Source organism: Haliotis rubra, unplaced genomic scaffold (assembly GCF_003918875.1).
Source record: "Haliotis rubra isolate DU_JTF1 unplaced genomic scaffold, ASM391887v1 Scf5, whole genome shotgun sequence".
Lineage (NCBI taxonomy): Eukaryota > Metazoa > Mollusca > Gastropoda > Lepetellida > Haliotidae > Haliotis > Haliotis rubra.
In genome coordinates this window covers 3,960,582-3,982,828 of record NW_025767190.1, presented here as the reverse complement: position 1 = coordinate 3,982,828, position 22,247 = coordinate 3,960,582, and the positions used below count along the sequence as shown (strand labels likewise).

General features: G+C 40.0%; 1 protein-coding gene across 2 annotated transcripts in view; it reads right to left on the bottom strand.

Moving 5' to 3' along the window:
• Positions 1–22,247, bottom strand: part of LOC124291692 (A disintegrin and metalloproteinase with thrombospondin motifs 3-like) — a 55,773-nt gene that overhangs the window by 16,237 nt on the left and 17,289 nt on the right. For both annotated transcript variants that reach the window (XM_046728743.1, XM_046728744.1), the window contains exons 4-7: positions 17,701–17,845; positions 9,098–9,255; positions 8,658–8,741; positions 6,120–6,261 (exon numbers count right to left, since the gene is read on the bottom strand). In XM_046728743.1, coding sequence (XP_046584699.1) covers positions 6,120–6,261; positions 8,658–8,741; positions 9,098–9,255; positions 17,701–17,845 — 529 coding nt within the window. The remainder of the gene's footprint in view (positions 1–6,119; positions 6,262–8,657; positions 8,742–9,097; positions 9,256–17,700; positions 17,846–22,247) is intronic.

Below are 22,247 nucleotides of genomic sequence, written 5' to 3'. Positions count from 1 at the left end.
ATTGGCACTCTGTCCGTCATTATTCGCATGCATGTACTCAAAGCATACCGTAACATGTTTTGTGTCTCGATATGCCACTGTCGGTACGAATCAGTGCATGTGAAGCCGTACATAAATGATTCTGTTACCTAGGTGTGTCGATGACGCACGATGAGCATAGTTCTAAACATATCATGTAAATAGATACGACACTTACATTTTGAGAAATATATGTAGCACCAAAGGTTGCTTGTTATTTCGGTGATATAGATGTTCAGTAGTGAGGATGTGCTCGGTCACTTTTCACTTATGTTATTTGATCGTTCTACCCAACTACACAACATTTGGACATGGTACAAAGTGGCTCCAGTGTTATTTGCCATGCTTTCAGGACAATCTGAATACATTTTGTTAAAAGTTTGGGACACGGGAACAGGGAGGCTGAGAAACTCAACATGTTACTGATTATATCGTTTATGTAATGTAACAAACCATTGTTTGTTCGTTCAGGTCACTGCCTGTTTTCTTTGGCTTTGATACAACGATTATCGATTATTTTTCATTTGATTGTTGGTAAACGCCGTACATTGCAATATCCCCGCTATTGTAGCCGATATGTAAATAGTTGCGTCGGAACACACAAATCATGCTTTGACTGTTTGTTTGTTGTTTAACCCGTACTCAGAAATATTCCAGCTATAAATAATCGAGTCTGGACCAAACAATCCAGTGACTGGCATCATGAACATCGATCTAGACAATTGGGATTACACGACATGAATCATCCAGGTCAGTGATCCTGTTATTCGCCTCTTAGGGTAAGCATGGCTTGCTGAAGACCAATATTAACCCGGCTCTTCACGGGTCACATGTCATGTACATCTTGATCATTGATCTACGCAATTAGGGCACCAACCAGTATGGCGAGCTCGAACACTCTATACCGTTAGTTGCTTCTTCCGACAAGCATTGTCACCTGATGACTAAAGACATAATTTACCACGGATTTTCATGGGAGTATATACCATGCACAGTAATCAATACATATTGCATAATTCCATATGAGGGCGTTCACTGTCATACAGCATTTAGTGGCATGAGGTATCGAGGTTGATTTGCAGCCTTCATTCATTAAAAACATTAACATTCGAATTTCTTCAGTAAAGTAATGGAGATATGTGATCCTATATTCAACTGTGGGTATTTGTAAAGAAGTATTTCACAGATCCGAAGAATACATTTGAAGTTAGTTTGCACGAAAGGCAAGCATACATGTGTTACCCCTGTGTGGATTCCGGCTCAGGCTTCTTTCTGTTTGTGAGAGACAACCAAACGGACCAGGTGATCTGGCTGGGTGACTTGGTTGATAGCGTGTCATCGTACCAAGACAGCGTGGTTCGTTGCTCATGATATCGATTACTGGATTATGTTGTCCAGACACGATCAGTAGAGGCCACCGTCACACTGCTGAAGAACTGCTGAGAGCGTTGTGAAACGACCTACCAAACCGACATGCATGTCAGAATGACCTGACACGTGTGTTCCACCTCTTGATAGCAGGTGTTGCATTACCGGTAGGAGTAAGATGTTTGTGCGTGCAGTGCACATACCTGTCTGGGTCTCGTCTGGGTCTTCCAACCATTTAAAAGGAAATGACTATAAGCTTTATAACTGCTAAAGCTTACGGGATCGTATTATTTATTGTAATTCAATTAATCAAGTTATTTACATCGAATAGTCGATGTTAGATTAACAGCATGGCGTTTATAAGAGATCGGCAATGAACACACTGGAACAGTGCCTCTGTCATATACGGATTCAGGTTTATATTCCTATTAACGCTGAGACGCAGTCATTTTGTGAATAGTGTTGGTAACAGTGCAACTGCACTGCGACTGACTGTGATATATGTGAATTTATTTTAACACAAATCTGACAAGTTTCACTTGCATGTACATGAATGAATTGGCGAATTCCACAAGCACGGCTTGGGTCCTAACAAACGAAGAATCATAATCAGATGTGAGGATCCTGGTAAAGCCAAGGACAGATACTCAATAAATCACACCAGGCTTACACCTGGGCCACCAATGTTTCTCTCACTTGATATATAATCAAATCTGGACTAGTTAACCCATATGGGTGATCGATACAAGACACTCGTGTACGCCAATGGGAACGATCATGCCCCTGGTTGTATCTGAATAATATCCACATTCAGCAGCATCAGGTCACCAGGTACATTTGAAAAAGATAATGCACGGGTGACCTACACTGCCTCCTAATCAGCTAGAATGGTCTTTGAATGGCATTAGAAGTGATACACACAAGTAAGAGAGGTTTTTTTTATGGATGTCAACTTTTTTTATTATGAGGAACACAACGTTTCGGAGTATATCCTTACTCCTTCATCAGCTAGAATGCACATTAACCTAACACGTCTACGACGCGGGTTTCTCACACTGGTACAACGAAAGCCGAACATCTTCGTTGTTCTTTACCATACCATATCACGACCGTCATGGTAAAATCATATAACACTGTAATGTACTCACAGACCCAGCGGTGAAACTATTGCTGACGTGGGGAAAACAACATTGATGGCATAACAACATTCCTGTGTCTTCTTACATGACACAAAACAAGGTTTCTCTTCAATATGTCAATAGCTCTGTTTGTGTATACAGGCGTTAAAAATAACTATCTTTTGTTGTAATAAGCAAGCTAACATCAGTGTGTCAATGTGTTCGTTCTTGACAGTAACGCCTTTGTTCTTGCACGTGGTTTCCGTATCGTGTTTATGGTTTCGGATGAAGATAACAACCCCTATAAAAACTACTTTACGATTTCACAATGACCATGTGTACCTACTTGTCCCCATGCTTACCTGAACATACGATACAGTCACGACAACTGGGGGCATCAGTTAGTTATTTTATTACTCTCTCGTTGAAGATACCAGTGGTGAATAACAACGAACTGGTATTACACAGTGTTTGATACTAAAGCGCGTGTACTGTGAAAAGTTTCGCGACAAAATAGTGAAAGCTCTCCACATTCCTGTGTGTATCCAATGATACTATGTGTAGAGATGATAATTCACCGCGAGGAGCTTATGCACACTTGATGACCCACATAACCTCGTTGCTAGGCTGATGTCACATGACATTGTTTCGCCCGTGTTTCTTCCTACAACATTTTACAAATTGCATAAAACTTTGTGATAAGGGTTTTCCATCAACGATGGTAGCGCAACGTCAGTCCTACAGTATATAAGTTATGACAAATTTAGAGACTTTGGTTTTGTGGAACAGGTCTCCCTGGTTACAAAAGGTTGGCCATTGTACGGTATTTAATTCAAGCTTTTAATGTGTTTGAAGTATACATTTGTAAATCCCAACTGGATTACCCACAGGATAGTGGCTAGTAGTGAATAAAATACTAACGTCGCTCCATAATAGTAATTTTATGAAACGAGTTGAGTAGTATTCAGTCCGACTAGAACGCTATTTCTTTTTTAAATTATTCGTTCAGCTGAGGAAACATCTTACATGTACATGTTAAAAGGGGACATTAACACAACATGAATTAAGGTAAGTTTCATTTGACCATTAAATATTCAGGTAATGAGTGGAAATATGATGTTATTTTCTAATTTTGGCCGAATATAAATAAACCACAAATTGAATGTTAAAATACAAAGACAGAAGTCATCAGCGCACGCATCTTACTAAATCAAAAGTACATCTTCAAGGAGCAAGGTGTTCCCCACACACATTACGATACCCAGTAGGTAATTCACATCTCTCCTCCATCTGTCCGAATATAAGCTAGGACGCAAGATCTTCTCAGACATCTCAAATGATACACCATCTGATTGCTGGTTATGCTGCGACACAATGACCGACTCCGTCGTCTATGATTATACCACGAGGTGTCCGCCAAGGCGGGCACCTGCTGTGTCGGTACTGAAGATGACGGTCTACCTCGTGACCCACCTGGATGCCAGTGTCACAGCGTTCGAGACAGCGATCCTCTTTCAGTATTCTGTGTGGTAAATACACGCTGGCTATGGCTACCTTGTCGTATCTATAGCTACCCTGATGGAATGTGATGCTACCTCATATTTGTTTAATATCATGGTGAGAAAATTATCAACCATGTTCTCCCATGACACCGGTATTGCTACTTCTTTTGTCGGAATATATTATTCATTCAGAAACATCAAACGTCCACAAGATCCACAATCATGTAAGTGTTTCACACAATAGACGCCTATAGCCAACGAAAAAGGATCAGAAGGCCTACAGTCAATTTGTAAACGCTTCTTGGACAAAAACATCATACACAATTCCTCAACAAACAAGAGCATAAGGACTTAGATGAAGTCAAGCAGGTGTGATGCCCCTTACGATGTACTATAAATCGGACCGATGTCACCCCGGGTAAAACGTTGGTCTTGAAATATATAATCTCAACTCATCACCTAATTTCATTGCTCAGTGGATTCTCACCATGGACGATTCTCCCTGAGGGAAAACCGCTGAGGTGGGTATGGCAGAGTGGTTAGGATAAGTGCCCTTGATTCGGTTTCAAAAGACCTTGACAAATGTGTTTCAAGCTACATTTCAAACCTTTAGCAGATAATTTATAAAGGTATACCTCAGTCCTTGCTTGCCCTGCTGACATTAAATCAGTCTGTTGGATGTAAGTTATCGTCAACGTTGTAAAATCTAAGTCCATATCAATCATAAATATGCCGAAGATGGTAATAAAGTTTCATTCTTTTTGAAGGACTTAAGCTTTATTGTGGTCTGGTTGTAACCATGACTGGTTCCAATGGTCTGGATCTAATCTATAATGATTGGATGTACAAGTGTACAGCAGACACATTATGGAGCTGGGGTTTCCTTGATATGAAGATAATTAAGGATTTAGAATTTCTTTTGTAGACGTTATTTACACTTCAAAACTCACGGATAAAAAAAGTATAAACTTGACTTGGATTTGAAAAATATAGACAAACAACATCAAACGTTAGGCTGAATACAGACACTGCAAACCAAAGCTCCAAAACATAATTGTATTACCTGTGACAAACCGGAATATCATGATCCAAACATATGTCCTTGTTTGTTTCATTTAGCCATTATCAAATATGGGTCTATATTTTCTTTTGCCCGGCAATGTAGTTCTCAATGTCTTTATGTGAATATATCTACTTCCCAAAAATTATTTAACATAGAGAGTGATTATTATGTCCGTATGTAAGCCTGTGTTATCCTAAGGAATGTCTTAGATTCTTACCGATTGTTCAACAGTGATATCATACACAGTATTTACATGAACACCCATGACGTTGCAATTCATTTTACATGATGCAGTGTGGATAACTTTACCTCCTGCTGATAACTCGTTTTAGCTGAGATTAGTTCTTTTCATGTATTGGAAAGCTGAAACCAATTGCAATAGGGCGCATCGGCGTTTAAGAAATACTTTCAGGAGAAAGCCTTAGTCGTCTTGTCATCTTACCCAAGACTTGGTTGGATTATCACCAAGCCTCAAATATCCCATTAGTTACGTTTTCTAAACGGTTGAATACAGATGTGTCAGATGCAAATGTATTCAGTCGTACAGTAACCAGCGCAAGTAAATCAGATGTTGGGCTGCAATTATTGTATGCATCCATTTCGTGGTAAGGACAGGGTTAGTATATTACAGAGAAGAAACATATATCTTTAGTTGAAAATACGAGGAAAGACAATGACAAATTCTGAAGCTTAGGCAAACTTGAAATTATGTTGGAGAAGTTAGATCGCACTTGTTCACGTGACTAACTACTAGTATTTAATTTCTTTCTAACCTTGTTGGTTTCGGGCATATTCGTGAGAAAAGTACCCTAGATCAGTAACCAGACTGTGAGCTTGCCTGTGTCTCAAAATGACATTTGACAATAAACTGCTATCTCATTCAAAGAAAATAAGCAAATATTGTACATTGAATACTGAATACTGTAATTGCGTTATAAATTTCTTAGGCTTCATCAACCAGTACACATATATCCCAGATCTACAACATCTTTGTGCTCTGTTCCACAATTCACCTGCCATTAGGTTACTAAAACAAGCAGCTGCACCTACCTGCTGGACCTATGTCTTCTCTGGTCAGCAACACTGCAATGTCGTGGGTCTGTGGATCTGACGGCTTATACAGGTACATTGCCCATTCGCAGAAATTCCTGACTGTTTGATAAGCATTCCGTCTAACTGTCACTCTGTCGGCCTGGGATGAAATTAATATTCACTGTTAATAAATAACGATAGCTCTGTAGTTATCTAAGCTTACGAACCAATCGCAGTCACTAACACTTTCAACACCCGACACGATTCAAAATTGGTACCGTCAAAATAGATGTGGGGTATATTCCGGCGGATAACTGGAATTTGAGAAAACGTCCGCGTGGGACCTGAATTAAAACGAGAATATATTAAGTATGTGCAAGTGTAGAAAACTGATACAGTATAGTGAAATAAAATTGTTAACTGTATATATTGTTCCAAACAGCATAAATGCTTATTAGACCCCAACTCTCTCTCACTCTCTTTCTCTCTCGCTCCTCTCACTCTCACTCGCTCTCTCTTTCTTTCTCTCTCGCTTCTTTCAGTAATAGCTTATTATGATAACTGCAATTCCCTTACATAAATTTACGACTAATTACAGAGTGAGTGATATATACCATGCACGGACTTGAGCATTACGAAGTACAACTGTTGTTGGAAAGGTTATCGCGCTGTGTGACAAACGATAGCTTAAGGACTTAATTAGCGAGATAGTGTCTCCTCGGGAGTTGATGACTTACACTGTGGCGGGCGATCCGTTACAGCAGGTCAAAAAGTGTAATTCAATTTCGAGTCAGTGACACATTAACACTTTTCTGAACGTGTATTTTTAGCATAGGCCAACCAAATCGGAGAATTCAATGCTCAAAACATGTAACACTTTATCCAAAGTAAGTCAAACCAATTGTGGATCGATTTATCGTTATAATTTACTTATCTCTTTGTAGCTTGTTAAAACGTTTATGACAAACCATGATATATTACGAAACCTCATTGTATGTTTAGGGATCTTTTTCACATTTAAACAAAATTCGGTTCAAGAATGATTAAAATGAAATAATTCATGGCTTTGATGGCGCGATTGCTGTGGTCAACAGAACGAACCCATTTGATTTTAGTAGGATCCGTTGTATGATGAACTGACTGACCAAAACATAATTATATATATGCTAGCCTATCCGAAGATCAAAATATGTCAATAATCCGATTATATTACCCATCATGACGACTAAATACTGCATTAGTGTACAAAGAATGAACTACAGATACACACTGAACTATGTAAATAAATAGTGCATAAGTATTTTTTACGTTTGGTGCCGAGCAGTGTCGAAATTCCACACGCCTGACATTACAATCAATTACAGAGCAATAACAAAACGAGTAACCTAAGCCAAACTCGGACATAAAAATGCTGTGTCAACACCCTAAGTCAACGTTTTGCCAAATCTTAAAGACGGCGTGTTGCTGCATAATGCGTGCATCTGATTAGTAACTGAACTGTTACACGTTCTGTTATATTATGTTACACATTGAGGGACTGGTACGGTCATTTCTACAGTAAACATATACCTTGGGACCTGCACTGAAACTTTATTACAGTCATGTGTGTGGGTGACTGACGTTATATCTAACGTCAGCAGTATCCTGTAGCGTTGTATGTCACGGCGACCTGCTGTTTATAATAGGATTCAGACATGGCGCCGAGTGTACTGACCAGCATCTACGCCGAAAGTGGAGATGCCCGTTTCAACTGTTTTTATATAAGGGCATTGTGGTAACATGCTGTTAGAGTACCGATACTGGCCATTCGCTCATCACGCCGAAAACTAGTCCGGTCACTTTATGTGTATAATTGTGAAACCAATTCTTACTGTCAACCGCCGTGAAAGTAATCAAATACACAGCGTCACTATGAGTGAAAACCAATTCTCTCACTCTGCCTTGATGGTCAACTAAAGTATGTCCCGTATATATCGGCTTCAAATTGTTTTGAAAGGCATATATATGTTCTTCCCCTGGAACCATAAAACATTTAATCGTGGCATGTGTTGGTAACGGGTTCTATCCGTAGGGCAGGATACGTCCAACATTTGGTATTGTCACTATTTCATATTTTGGACTTTGTAGGAATCGTAAACCCGACTCAGCTCTTTGTAGATGTCTCTATAATGACTGGGAAATCGTTCTGACACTCGAAGTGAGTGAGTGAGTTTAGTTTTACGCCGCACTAAGCAACATTCCAGCCATATGGCGGCGGTCTGTAAATAATCGGGTCTGGACCAGACAATCCAGGGATCAACAGCATGAACATCGATCTACGCAATTGGGATACGATGACATCTGTCAACCCAGTCAGCGATCCTGACCACCCGATCCCGTTAGTCGCCTCTTACGACAAGCATGGGTTGCTGAAGATCAATTCTAACCCGGATCTTCAAGGGACCTCACACTCGAAGCCGATACAAGGATCATTAAAAGGTATCATCTGGAAATAGCGTTCTAATAGTTCAAACTAAATGTCATCAAGGGTGCAATAACGGTTCCTCAATCACTTACCGTTCTATCATTAAGTAAGTTTAACCTTACTAGAGACACGCGTATATCCACATCAAGACTGGAATGTTGATATATTGAGTTAACCTGCAAGTGAAGAGAGTACATGCTTAATTGTAAATTGTAGACTGTTTGTCAAAGTTCAAATGATATCTTTTGTCAGTTAGTCACTTACACGTCAAATATTATTTTCAACGATTGTTTTACATTTTCTTATGTCTAATCTACATGTATTTTACTTAAAGTTTAAAATCCTAAAGTTAACCAGTTACTTAGTCACAAAAACTAGTATGAGAACATGATAGCACTAGTGTATTTCACAAATCAACAGAGATAATTTAAACATGATGTTGAAAACATACGAATATCAGTTTGAATGTGCACCAAATGCCCACAGGAACGCACCTTTGGACCCTCAAAAGGAAATAAATGAAGAAACTCACTATATTCATTAACGTCATGACGTAGGTCTTGATTTTCTTTTTTCCAACGACCTGGACGGTAGATGGCGCCACTGCCATAAACACTTCCAGGTACTTCGTTCTCCCCCTTGCAGCTCTCTTCTTCCTCCAGTGGGCATCCATCTGGCCGTCATTATAATCTGAAACATATTTACTGATTGTCACAGGTCCTTTTATTTGTCCTTTTATCATGTTTAGAGACATCACGTATGGAATAAGTTTGCCGTATATACTATACTCACTATAATAATCATTTTCATCTGTTTGATCAGAACCTGAGCCAAGAAAGCGTCTGTTTGAATGCAATTTTCATATGCAGTCGTTATTCCGTTCTACTCCTCACACATTAATCGATGAAACTAGAAATTGTTGTAATATATACTAATAATGCCAAACGTCTTGATTCCAGCTCATAAGTATAGACTTAAGACGTTATTGAATCATTATTTTTAATCAAAATGCGTAATTTCCACGAGGTATGTTTAAACGGTTAATGGCAGTAGCTGTATTTTAGTCAAATGTGCCCCGCCTAATAATCTCATATGCAACACAAGTGAAAGCAAAGCAATGTGACCTTGAGTTAAAGCTTAAACTGGTTACTATTAAGAAATAACAAGCCAAACAAGAAGACAAGGTCATCAATATCCCCCGCCACAGTGTTCTGTTCCTATTTGGTTCCTGTTTTTAACTCCACCACGACATTTTATTTTATTTTATTATAGGATATTTATATAGCGCACATATCCAGGCAACTAGTGCATGCTCAAGGCGCTGGATTTGTGTCCATGAAACACAAATTTGGATTTGTGTCTATTTGTGTCCTGGAAACACATACCACATTTGGATCTATAACGGTTACTGAGAAAATGTGTCCCCATTGGGGATGTCGTGCACTAAGTCAAGAAATGCATGACAAGGGTCATAACTCTGTACAGAATCGTGTCATGGTTTCTGTATTCGTACTCCATCAAGGCATTCATGTCCTGAAAACACATGTTCCAAATTTGGTGTATCTGTCTATAACGGTTTTTGAGAAAATCCGTCCCCTTCATCTCGGACGACAGACGGAGCTCAAACCTATATCCCCCTCCCACTTCGTGGCGGGGGATAGAAATGTTAGCATTGCTCACAAATTGCCTCTGGCCGTGACTCCCAACTTAAGTTGAACAACGATATTAAACACATTTTGACACCACTTTAGAGACATGCTACAAAACACTTCCCTGTACTGGAAAATATGTGCCATATATATACATTTTTTTTTGCCTTAGAGAGTCACGACATGTTCGCGAAAAAAAACAGGAACGGTTTCAGTTAGCAGCCAATTGGGATGGTCATAAGGCATTTGTGTGTGATAAGCTTAAATGCAGGTAAAAACTATGAGAATAAATGATATGTGATACTTTTTCACAATGTATACTGAGTCAAAAAAGAAACTTCACATTCTTTTCCATCAGGGCACTATAAAAGAACAAGAGATGGTAAGATGGTTAAATTGTTATTATTTCATTGGTGAGATCTGTGTGATGTACTCGATACACTGACAGTGCCATAATCAGTTCCATTAGGCTACACCGCCGTTCTAAAACATGGGTATACAGAATGTCAAGTCACAAGAATAAAAATGCGAAATTTCACAGTTCAATATCGTGTATGGCCGCCCCGCGCATTCACCACTGCCAAACACCGTCTCCTCATCGACTGCCTGATGCTTGTGAACACGTGGTTGGGGATTCTGCGCTCTTGCAAGGCAGCGCCAAGTTCCTGCAAATTCTGAGGTTGGTTCCAAAGACCACGAAGCCTTCTCCCAAGTGCATCCCAAACGTGCTCTATTGGATTAAGGTCAGGGGACCTCGATGGCCAGTCCATGACGTTGATTCCAGCGTTTTGAAGGAAATTTCGTGTCAACATCGCGGTATGCGGCCGAGCATTATCATGCTGGAACTGTAGACCTGGGCCATGAGCCGCCATGAAAGGAACGAGTTCAGGGGTGAGCACCTGGTCGCGGTAAGCAGCAGCTGTGAGGTTTCCACGGATGACCAGAAGTCGAGAACGGTTGTTCCCACAGAAAGCACCCCACACCCGCAACTTCCGCCCCCGAATCTGTCGACTTCCTGTACACAACATTGGGCATACCGTTCACGACGTCGTCTCCAGACTCTATGCCTGCCGTCCGCGAATCTGAGGGTAAACCTGGATTCATCGCTAAAGACGACTCGATTCCAGTCTCTCTGGGTCCATCGGAGGTGATGTTGGGCCCAGAGCAGACGTTGACGTAGATGAAACGGCGTCAATATTGGCCAACGATATGGACGTCAAGAATGGAGATTGGCAGCCCGCAACCGATTTCGAATGGTCTGTGAGGACAGTCGACCTCTAAACATCTCAGCCCTGGTTCCTGTAGCCGGCAGAAATCTGTCACGTAGGTGACGTAGGACGATTTGACGGTCTTCTGCTCGTGACGCCACACGTGGACGACCCGACCTTGGGCGATCAGAAGTGGTGCCAGTTTGTTGTAGACGACCTCGCAAGTCATACACAGTACGACGGCTGCATCCCATTGCTCTTGCGACGTCAGTAACTGATCTTCCCGCTTGCAACATGCCAACGGCACGTTCACGTTGCACATTTGACAATCGTGGCATTTCAAGTACCGTTAGAACTGTGGTTTAAAAGTGTTTTTTCAATTCTTGAGGCCAATGCAAACACGTGCATATGAAGAAAACTGCGATGCGAAGATCACGTGATCGACTGCACGTGCAAAACCTGATTTGGCACTAACGTCATTTGCACGACTAATGGATGGGTTTGAGTGGGTTTTGCTAACGTTTTTCTAGAGTCGAAATATAGGGATCCCATCTCGGATACATAGATGTATCATCAGAAAAAAATTATTCATTATTTTTCAAATTACATTTTGTGAAGTTTCTTTTTTGACTCAGTATACATATTTGAACTAAAAAATTACAACTTTCTACATTTATAGAGAGTGTGCCCCATCAAACAGTTTCAGGTTGTTGGTTGAACAAATTTGCTATTGGAATTTTCAGAGTTATTCTTGAAAGTATTCAAGTGTCTCTATTACACCTTGCACTGCACCTAACCTATAGAAACAAGCCATCACCCAAACCTGGAAGCAATCCAGCAATTAATATATTGGTTGAATAAATTTGCCGTGGGGATTTGTCCCGACCTCAAAAGATGAAATTTGTGATAATTCTTCATAAATTAACACTATCATTATAAAACAGTTCACTAAATCTTTCTGTAGATATGGAAGGTGCTCCCCAAATCTGAAATCAACCTATTCAAATGCGTTCAAGTTATTGGTTTAACAATCATTCCTAGGCGTTTGTAAGTTCAAAATATGTAAATAGACTGTTGCAGAAATGAGAAAATCGGAACCAAACTTTGCGCTTCCCCTCTCCTTTAGACAAGAAAGATATTGTCTACATTTGAAAACATTCTCAGTCACAGGTTAAGACAGTCGGGTGGACCTTGGAAGAAAAACCAAGTTCTGTGGACAGTCAACTTCTTTATTGCAAGGAATGCGACGTTTCGGTGTAGGTACTAACACCGTTATCAAGCAAGTGATCCCTTGCCTGATAACGGTGTAAGTATCTACATGATACCGAGTAATAAAAACTCATACTGCCTAATTAACTGAGTATCCAGATCACCTACGAATTGCAATCACTGAAGCCTGGCGTCTCGCTTTAGTAGTCTAATTAAATCTATAAGGGTGTTGTTAGACATAGGCTGCTAAGGGTGAGATTTGAAATATATTTTTATGAAAATAGAAAAAAACAACCTTGAGAAGGATATATTGATATATAAAAATAAATGGCCCCAATACCGTTAGTCATTGCTAAGGATGGCAAACGTATTAGTTGCAGTATCATTCCTACCTCATCAACGCGGCGGACGCCATGCGTACCGCGGTGGCTACAGATTCAAGACCAACAGAAAGAAGGCAGACACAACATACTAGCGTTGTACCGAGTCTCGGTGAAAGGGAACCATACAGACTGTAGATGATCACCTAGTGAAGATAGGACAAGAACACAGCCATCTTCCTACTCTCTACCTCTATGATGACGAAGTCTTCAAGTGTAGACTTCTGGAGCGTGCGTCAAGTGAACCAACACCGATTCCTCAGATCTCCGATGGTGAGTTATCAACCCTGAGTAAGAATGCCGACACAGTACCCGATGATCACCTTCCGTACTTTCCAACCCTCGACGAAGTGAGGACAGCGTCCGAAGAAGATCCCCGGACTCCCAAAGACGAGGTCAGCCATTCAGCTAGAAGATGAATGGACCCGCGCAGATGCAGATAAGCCATTCCAAATTGCCTGCCATGGAGTCGAGGACAAGATTTTGATCTTTGCGATAGAAGAAAACCTTCAGTGCCTTTGTGAAGCAGATATTTTGTATGCGGATGGAACGTTTTATTCATCACCCAGACTTTTCCTGCAGACATATATACCATCCAAGCTGAGGTGCAAGACATCAGGTATCCCCTTTTCTACATGCTCCTTCCCAACAAGTCGAAAGACACCCACACGACTGCTTTCCAGCTACTGAAGACAGCAGCAGAGCGCCTAGATCTCAACCTACATCCACAGATTCTCTAGCTCGACTTCGAGAGAGCAGATACATATATATATACATACCAACATTTGTATAGCGCCGATATCCAGTTCAGCTGCTCAAAGGCGCTTTGGTTTTTCGCTCGATCACTGGATGTCAATCTCAACTGCATGTCGTATTATCAATCTCAACTCCCTGGGGATCATACAACTCTTGCAGCCACTAGGCGCACCGAGTTAGTGTGGCTTTCCCATCCTTAAGAGGTACCCATTCACAGCTGGGTGGACTGGGACACATAGTCACAGTACTTTGTCCAAGTTTACTGCACGTTGCTGTACCCGCAACTAGGTGTTTGCACGTATTCATGTGGCCACCATCTGGTCATATACCAACGGATTCGTGGGTTCTTTTAAGTGCACAGGGTTGTGTACTGTACACTAGGGGTTGTGACAGCACTGAAAGAGTCTGCACACAAAGTTGACTCCAAGGATTTTACACCCGGTCACAGGTGGGTTCGATCCCATCACCTCATGCTCGCTGTATCACTAGCCTGTTCTCCCACAACGCCCCTCGAATACTGCCATTGCAGTGACCACAACCTGAGTAGACGAAGGACGCTGGGACAAGCTGATCTGGAATAACCACCTCGAAGGATGGCGTTTCAAGTTGAACTAATGTTCATCTTGCCATCCAAACATCTTTGACTTTGGCCTACCCCTACCTAATAGATAAAAATTAGGTGGTATGGGTGGACATATGCTTGATAACGATGTTAGTATCTAATGGTTTGATCGTCATTCTAGAAGTTAGTGAGTCAAAAATGAAACATACAACTTTATAGGTGACAACTTCTTGTTTATTACATAGAGCCGATTACATACTATAAGCCTTAAAGTTTTAAGAATTAATCAAACTATAGACTCTACGACTGCACCCTATCAGTTTGTAATTACATACAGCCCCTGTTAATTGTCGTCTTTGAAGTAGACTAACTGTAATGCATTGTCACAAATATATTCAGTGCAAGGCCTTACAGTGAACACCCCACCCCACCCCCACTGCTAACAACACACGTTCTTTCCGACATTTTTTTCTGAAATCTTCCTTATACTAGTCTTGAGAATCCTCTGCATGCACATTATTTGTAGCCTCTGAAATTGAATCATTCCTCGTTTAAATATTTATATAACTTTAGTAGATGCTGGCAAACATACATTAAATGCACAGATTACTATACAACCATGATGACTTATGTGAATACAGATGGGTCACTCACTGGTAATACAACTAATGTTTACATATTTTTGCAAGGGGAACATGTGTGAAAAATCTAACATGACAGGTATATTTGAGTAGAATACTGTCTGTTCTATTTCACTAGTTTTTTGCTAAATAAATTGTGTGTGTTTATCTATTTCTTTCTTTTTGTGACTCTTTCTACTATATGTTAGGCCATGATGTAATGAAAGAGGGTTCTATTACAAGACTTATACAAGAGTGCTTGTTGTAAGTTAAATGCCAGCCACTGATACCATCTGTTAACATACATACTATGACAACTGTTTAAACGACAGTAAGTACTAAACTAGCCATCACTGCACAATTCAATTAATACGTTACAATCCACTGTATTTTACTTTGAACTCAATGCCAACCATGTTTGACTGTGACAGGCTTCAATTGTTTACACCTGGCACATTTTACGAAAGAATGACCAAGACGTGAAGTGAACACAGATTAAAAGACAAACAGTCATTGTATTTAGAAACACGAGAATAGCGTTCATCTTCATCAAAACAGTCCTAAGTTTAAGAATATATATATACTCCTCCGAAGGAAGTGTGTTCGTATTCCATGATACCCTGGGTTTCAGCTTCGTCACACATATGCTCTATTAGTTGTATTTCCTGACAGCACTTACTTTCTAAAGCTGTAGGCATAGGTACACACGCCCCACAGTCACACTTAAAATATAAACCATCGCTGTTTCCGTCTCGTGATTTTTCATCGACGATGGTTACAGTTTGAAGTAAGTGGATAGAAATCAGTATTACTCACAATCTGGCATTTTCCCACCACTACTACAATATAGTAAATAGTCTAAATAACATATATTCTCCCGACATCTAAATGAATTAATTCCAAGGGCTAATTTGGTATGGACGAGTATGTGTAAGGCCACTGGGCGAAAATTCAACCTTTACGTGGGTGTTATTGTCGATACCAACGAGAATGTTTTAGTGAACTTCAAAACTGCTGCAGGTCGACCGGCTACTATGACGTCAGGTCACGTGATAACTACTCTGCGTATTAACTATCGGTAGTTTCTGGAACGCGAGTACCTTTTAAACGTTGTTGTTTTTTTCTTGGCTATTAATATTGACTTTTGAAAATAAATCTTCCTCACGATACTAATTTTGATATGCCTTATAAGCGATTCAATTATAATAGTTTACAGTATAGCCTACCTCCTTTAAGAAGAGGGAATATATTTCCTTTTGGAGGAGTAGATACAGAGAAAGGAGATGGTTATTACAAATAACGTAAATCTATTCATAATGTGATTTAAGAATATTCAAAGTTCGAAATATACATTACTATAAGTAACAGGAGCAATACATTACGTCATGAAGCAAATTTGAATTTTATTATGTAAAATTTTGTTTGATAATATGTTAAACAAGACCAAAAGAACTTAAAGTAGTAGTTTTTCTAACAAGTATGAAATGGAGTCATAGTTTCAACATGCATTAGTAGTGAAGAACTTTCACAAAAGCTTCAATGGTGAACAGTCATAGGCGACAGCCAAAAGGGTTTACAAAGTAAAACATACGTTTCCGTAATTGAGTATATACTTTACACAATTACAGTTAACGCCACAACAAAGTTGTCAAAACTGAAATCAATATACATTCTCGAGTGTTATTTCTCCTCAGGCGTCCCTCCACAGAGATAGACACATCACCTTGACTACGTATCTCTAACACTTGTTTTCACAACATCAGACCTACTTCACCCAAAGGTATTTAAGTAACATTGTAAGGACGATAGTGTTATTGGAACCATGAACAACCATAAATCCAGTGTGCCTGAAGCCCTTCTCTACATACATCTTGTATTATACATACACCGAAGAATCTCATTATGGTAACTAACTTACACGTCATCCAACTACACAAGTAGAGCCACCACTACACCGGTCTACATTAGACCTACAAAAGAAAGCATCTTACACCGCCACATACTGGTTTCGTTATCCTCAGTGAATCTCTAAAGCCAAGAAGATTAGGTTCAGTGTACCAGGGGGGTAAATTTCACAATTGGTCGTTTCCTCTCAGATTTGGATCATGACCCAGTCACATATCTTGTGGTGAATCAGACTTTCTAGGATTTTATGCGCCCTTAATCCAAACAAATGTGACAAGTCGAAAACGGTTATGGTCACCTGAGCCCGATATATCAAATGAGATACATTGTGGCAAAGAGACACCCATATACATAACACGTACTATAGATGCAAATGTTTTTTGGCACACCTTGAAAGTATTAAAGGTAGATGAAGCTGTTCTGGACTTTAAGGCAGGATATAATGAAACAAAATCGTGTCTTGGAACGGGTTCGAATCTCGTTCGAGGTGTTTCGTGATACCCTGCCAAAGTTGTTTTCTTGTCATTTAATTCAAAGTTGATTTTTCGGTGTATTTCAGTATAAATGTATTATTTTCGAACATGCATTTAAATATCGTTAAAAGCGTCTGTCAGATTCAAATTGCTGAACAATTCATGTTTTCCCTCCATACAACTGCTTATTACCTTAAATCTAAGGTTTACAAGGCTCAGGGACTTGCGAGACTGAATCAGTCGTTCAATGTCTTTGCTCTTATCCCGGGAATCACCCTAGTATTATTACCTTTGGTCTGTAAGCATGCAGGGAGCTGCAGGACTACTCCAACATGGAACTTCAATATTCAAATAAGCTTTAAACCTCACTTACCTTTAGGCGCCCACTGGTGAGTTTCATTGGCCGGCTCCCTATCTTCACATGTGTAAATCACGTGAGCTTGCAAGGAAGTGTCTCCCTGACGACTTGCTGCTGGTTCAATAAACAGGATCTCATCATCTGTCTGTATGTATCCAGCCTGCAGGATTAAGGTAGATTGTTTTGAAAAAGTCGCATTGACAATATTAACACTGAAACTCGTGTCAATATAAACACTGAAAACTCGTATCAATATTAACACTGAAAACTGAATAAACAAACACAAGGAACAAACCAGGAGAAAAGGTAAGATGAGGTGAAAAGTAATTTAAGGTCGCGTTGACGAATATTTATTTCACTCAATTAGGTATATGCACATGTGCATGTGTATATGTGTGTGAGCGGAAGCGGACGAGAGAAAAAGAACTGAGTAACGTGTACATTGTTTACACTCGCCTAAATTGGCGATGCATATGATACGCAAGGTGATAGAAATATTATTAACACGGCATCAAACGCCTAGCTTGTTCCGTCATACAGAAGAAGAAGAAAATATTTCTTTTTTATGTGTCACATGTTATATATAAAACATACATAGACTTCAAAACATTCAATAAAATATAACATCCGGCCATATTGCCCATGAGACACAACGCACTATATTATATCTAAAACAGATAGTAGTAAATAAAATATCACAGCTTTGTAAGCAACAATGGAGTGTGGTATATTTATTTAATTACATGACTACAAACTGCGTTTGAGTATGGTTACGGAGAAGAAAGAGTGTTATTATTTGTGTGTAACATATTATACCTTAAGACACTTAATATAAAATATAACATCTGGCCTATGAGACACAAGCCACTACATTCTACCTAAAACAGATCGTAGTGAATAGAATATCACAATTCTATAAGCAACAGTGAAGTGCGGTATATTTAATTACATGACTACAAAGTGCGTTTACGTCTATTAAACATTTTAGTAACTAATGCAGCTAAGGGTTTTATTAATTTAACATTACCTAGCATATATGCGGCCTGGTCAGAAGGTGGCAAGAGAGAGAAAAAAGGGTGAATATTTAATACATTTTCCCACAAGTCATATCGTAAATCCGAATATAGTGGACAGCTGACCAAAAAGTGAACTTCGTCCTCAACCGTATTGCCATCACAACATTTACAAATTCTATCGTGACCCGTGAAGATCCGGGTTAGAATAATTTTATTGATCTTCAGTAACCCATGCTTGTCGTAAGAGGCAACTAACGGGATCGGGTGGTCAAGCTCACTAACCTGGTTGACACATGTTATCATATCCCAAATGCGTAGATTGATTCTCACTGGATTGTCTGGTCCAGACTCGATTATTTACAGACCGCCACCAAATAGCTGGAATATTGCTGAGTGCGGCGTAAAACTAAACTCACCCACACTCACTCCGCCGTACAGGAATTGTCAAACGAATCCTGCAGAAGAGTTTTTTTCCAAATAATTTGACAAGACGTTATAAATAAATTTGATTTTCCTTCATAAATGTACAGGTGGACTATGTCCATGATCAAGTGTCCAATGTCGGACACGTCTGAAATTAGAGAAATGTGACAAACTTATGCAGTGTATGTAAGTATCAACTATGAGACTGATATATATGTAAGGGAATCAATGGCTTAAATGAAACTGACTTATATACCAATATGCTGGTGCCTAGTTCCTCTTAAATGCGACTATTGTTGTTGCAATAGCATGTTTACGACATATGACTGGTTGTACTGTGGCCAGAGAACGGCAGACACACACTAATCTTACGTAAAATATCTTAACAGATAATGCTTATCATTTTACCAACTGTCCTGTTCGAGAGAAGGCAGGGTGACTTTATCGTGGAAAACAACCATGCTACAAGTAAAAAACATTTCATATCTGCAGCAATATAGGGAGGCAGAGAGTTGCATGAATGAGTTGTCAATATGCCAAAGTCGTGATGGAATTAACTTTATCTCAGCTTTCAGCATATGGTACATCGTCTGGTACATACACATCTCCATATCTGAAAGCAGTGGTTAATACGAGGCCCAGCTCACAAGAGCGATGATACGTTAATACATTTTTGGTCAAACATTTACAATTATATTTTGTATCATTGTTCTATTCTGTATTCATTTGCGAATTAACACTTTTCAGCTCCAAATATCTACTTTCAGGTTGATTTTCCGCTTTCAAATAAACAGGCAAATCCTCTGACACCAAATCCGTTTTCGACTTCTTACGAATGGAATACTAACCAGACCTTGGAATACAGGACAGCGACAGCTGAACAAAGTAAGGGCATAATGGCGACCTCAACCCGGCGTATCATTAACATTGTAGACAGATAAAAAAACAGGAAGACGATAATTGGCACGATAGATTATGCATTATCATTACGTCAAGCAGACTGAAGCCAGGGAGGCAAACTGCAATTGTGGATATTGTGGTTGGGCAGTTAGGCGTCTAGTGGTATGACACCTCTCTTGGCATGCCTGCCTTTGACGTACTTCAGAAATTGTGGTGAATTGAATGGCGCGGATTTCTACACACCGTCAGGAGTCTGTGGTGTATTTGTCAGTCGGGTATTTTATTACAAGGGTCAATCCTGAAGGGATCTGGGTCGAGGCGGTCCGACATGAATACTGCATGAAACAGCTTATTGAGTGGAATCTAATCATGAACTGTAAATGCGTTTACATTTGTTAGTTTGTCGTTCCAGTTGATATATTTCTTTCCCTCGCAAGGATTTTTGGTGTGTGTGCGCGTGTTTGGGATGGAGGCGGTTCGTGCAGTGAGGGCTGTGTGGTGATACCCTTAAGCCAGACTGTCTCTTGGGCGAACAGACTTGTCCTCTATGCACTTCACTTACGTGGTCTCAGAGCATCACATGGTAAATAAAACGTTCATATCGGTTACAAACATGGTCGTGAAATTTTTATGCCGCTTGGAATGACTCTTGAAATATACATACTGCAGCGTTCAGACACGCAAACATGATCTCAAATAAGCATAACATGCATATATACATTGAAAGAAAAAAGTATTGAATAGCTAATGCAACAGTAATTCACAAAACAATCACCCACTGATCAATCTCCTAGCAAGGAAAGAAACCTTTCACAATTTCCCACTAGACCACGGGGCCAGTGAGTGGTCAATAATTAGTGGTCCTCTCTGTACTTCACTGGTCCAAAATAACATTCGTAGATTTACTTAACTATCAATACAAACTTCACTGGACACCAGGACCACTGCAAACTTATTATCTAGTGGTCCTGATGAATTTTAATAGCCAGGGACCACAGGGCCAGCGTAAATTTCCCACACTGTCCCAACAACAAATGGCCTAAGTTCGTTAATGAGTTTGAAATAAGGAATAAAGTATCAACTCAAAGTCTTTTTGAAACTGCTGCACATGTATACTGGCGAAAAAAGAATAACAAAACACTTCCATACAGTTTATGTTAGGAGAATACGTAACTGCTTAGCAACATCTGAGGGTCATTAATGCCCATCCCCAACCCAATCGAACACTCTGTTCATTAGCAGGAAAAAGTACGACAGTTGCTATAAGTGCTCCAAGAATCATTATACTTCTGATGAACGATGGTAATGCTGAGGGTTCTAAACAAGCTGGTACGTGTACGTATCGAACCCTTGACATCTAAGTGAGCTTGGTGTAATGTAATCATGCACAAAAACGCACGCCAGACTTCCTCAGACCTTTGGTCTTCACACCAAAATTAGATATCACAGAAACTGGGTACATTCAGATTTCACTACGCAAGCGTAACTCTTACAATACGCGTATTTGTGTTTGAGCTGGTTATCCTGTAACCACGTATCATAGGAACACAACAGCAGTTACCACTTGTAAGAACAAAAGGACATGGTATTTAATGTTGCATGGGTCTGAAGAGCTCTTAAGATCTCATATGTGAGTGTGGTTTCACGCTGCTTTTGTCAATATGTCCGCAATATCATGGCGAGGGACAAAAGAAATGGGCTTAACACATTGTACGAATGTCAGGATTCGAACCCGAGTTTTCGGCGTGACGAGCGAACGCTTTAACCACTAGGCTACCCTCCCGTTCCTTAGGTCTAACGAAATGCAATGGGGATGAAATCTCAATAATAGCCCCAACACTATTTTTTATTTACCCGTGAAGGTCCGGGTTAAAATATTGATCTTCAGCAACCCATGCTTGTCGTAAGAAGCGACTAACGGGATCGGATGGTCAGGCTCGTTGACTTGTTTGACACATGTCGTCGGTTTCCAGTTGCGTAGATCGATGCTCATGCTCATGACGACGTTTGGATATATATGGAATTTCTTTTCAAAATGTCCATCTTCCACAACAAAGATATTTCAACACCCATAGCAAACCTTTAATCCCGACTGTCATCTGGCAATTTGATGAAACCAAGTTATTACTGTTCTACAACATGGGCTGGAATAGTTGCTTCCAAAACCGAAGTGTGCAGATCGATGTTCATGCTGTTGATCACTGGATTGTCTGATCTAGACAC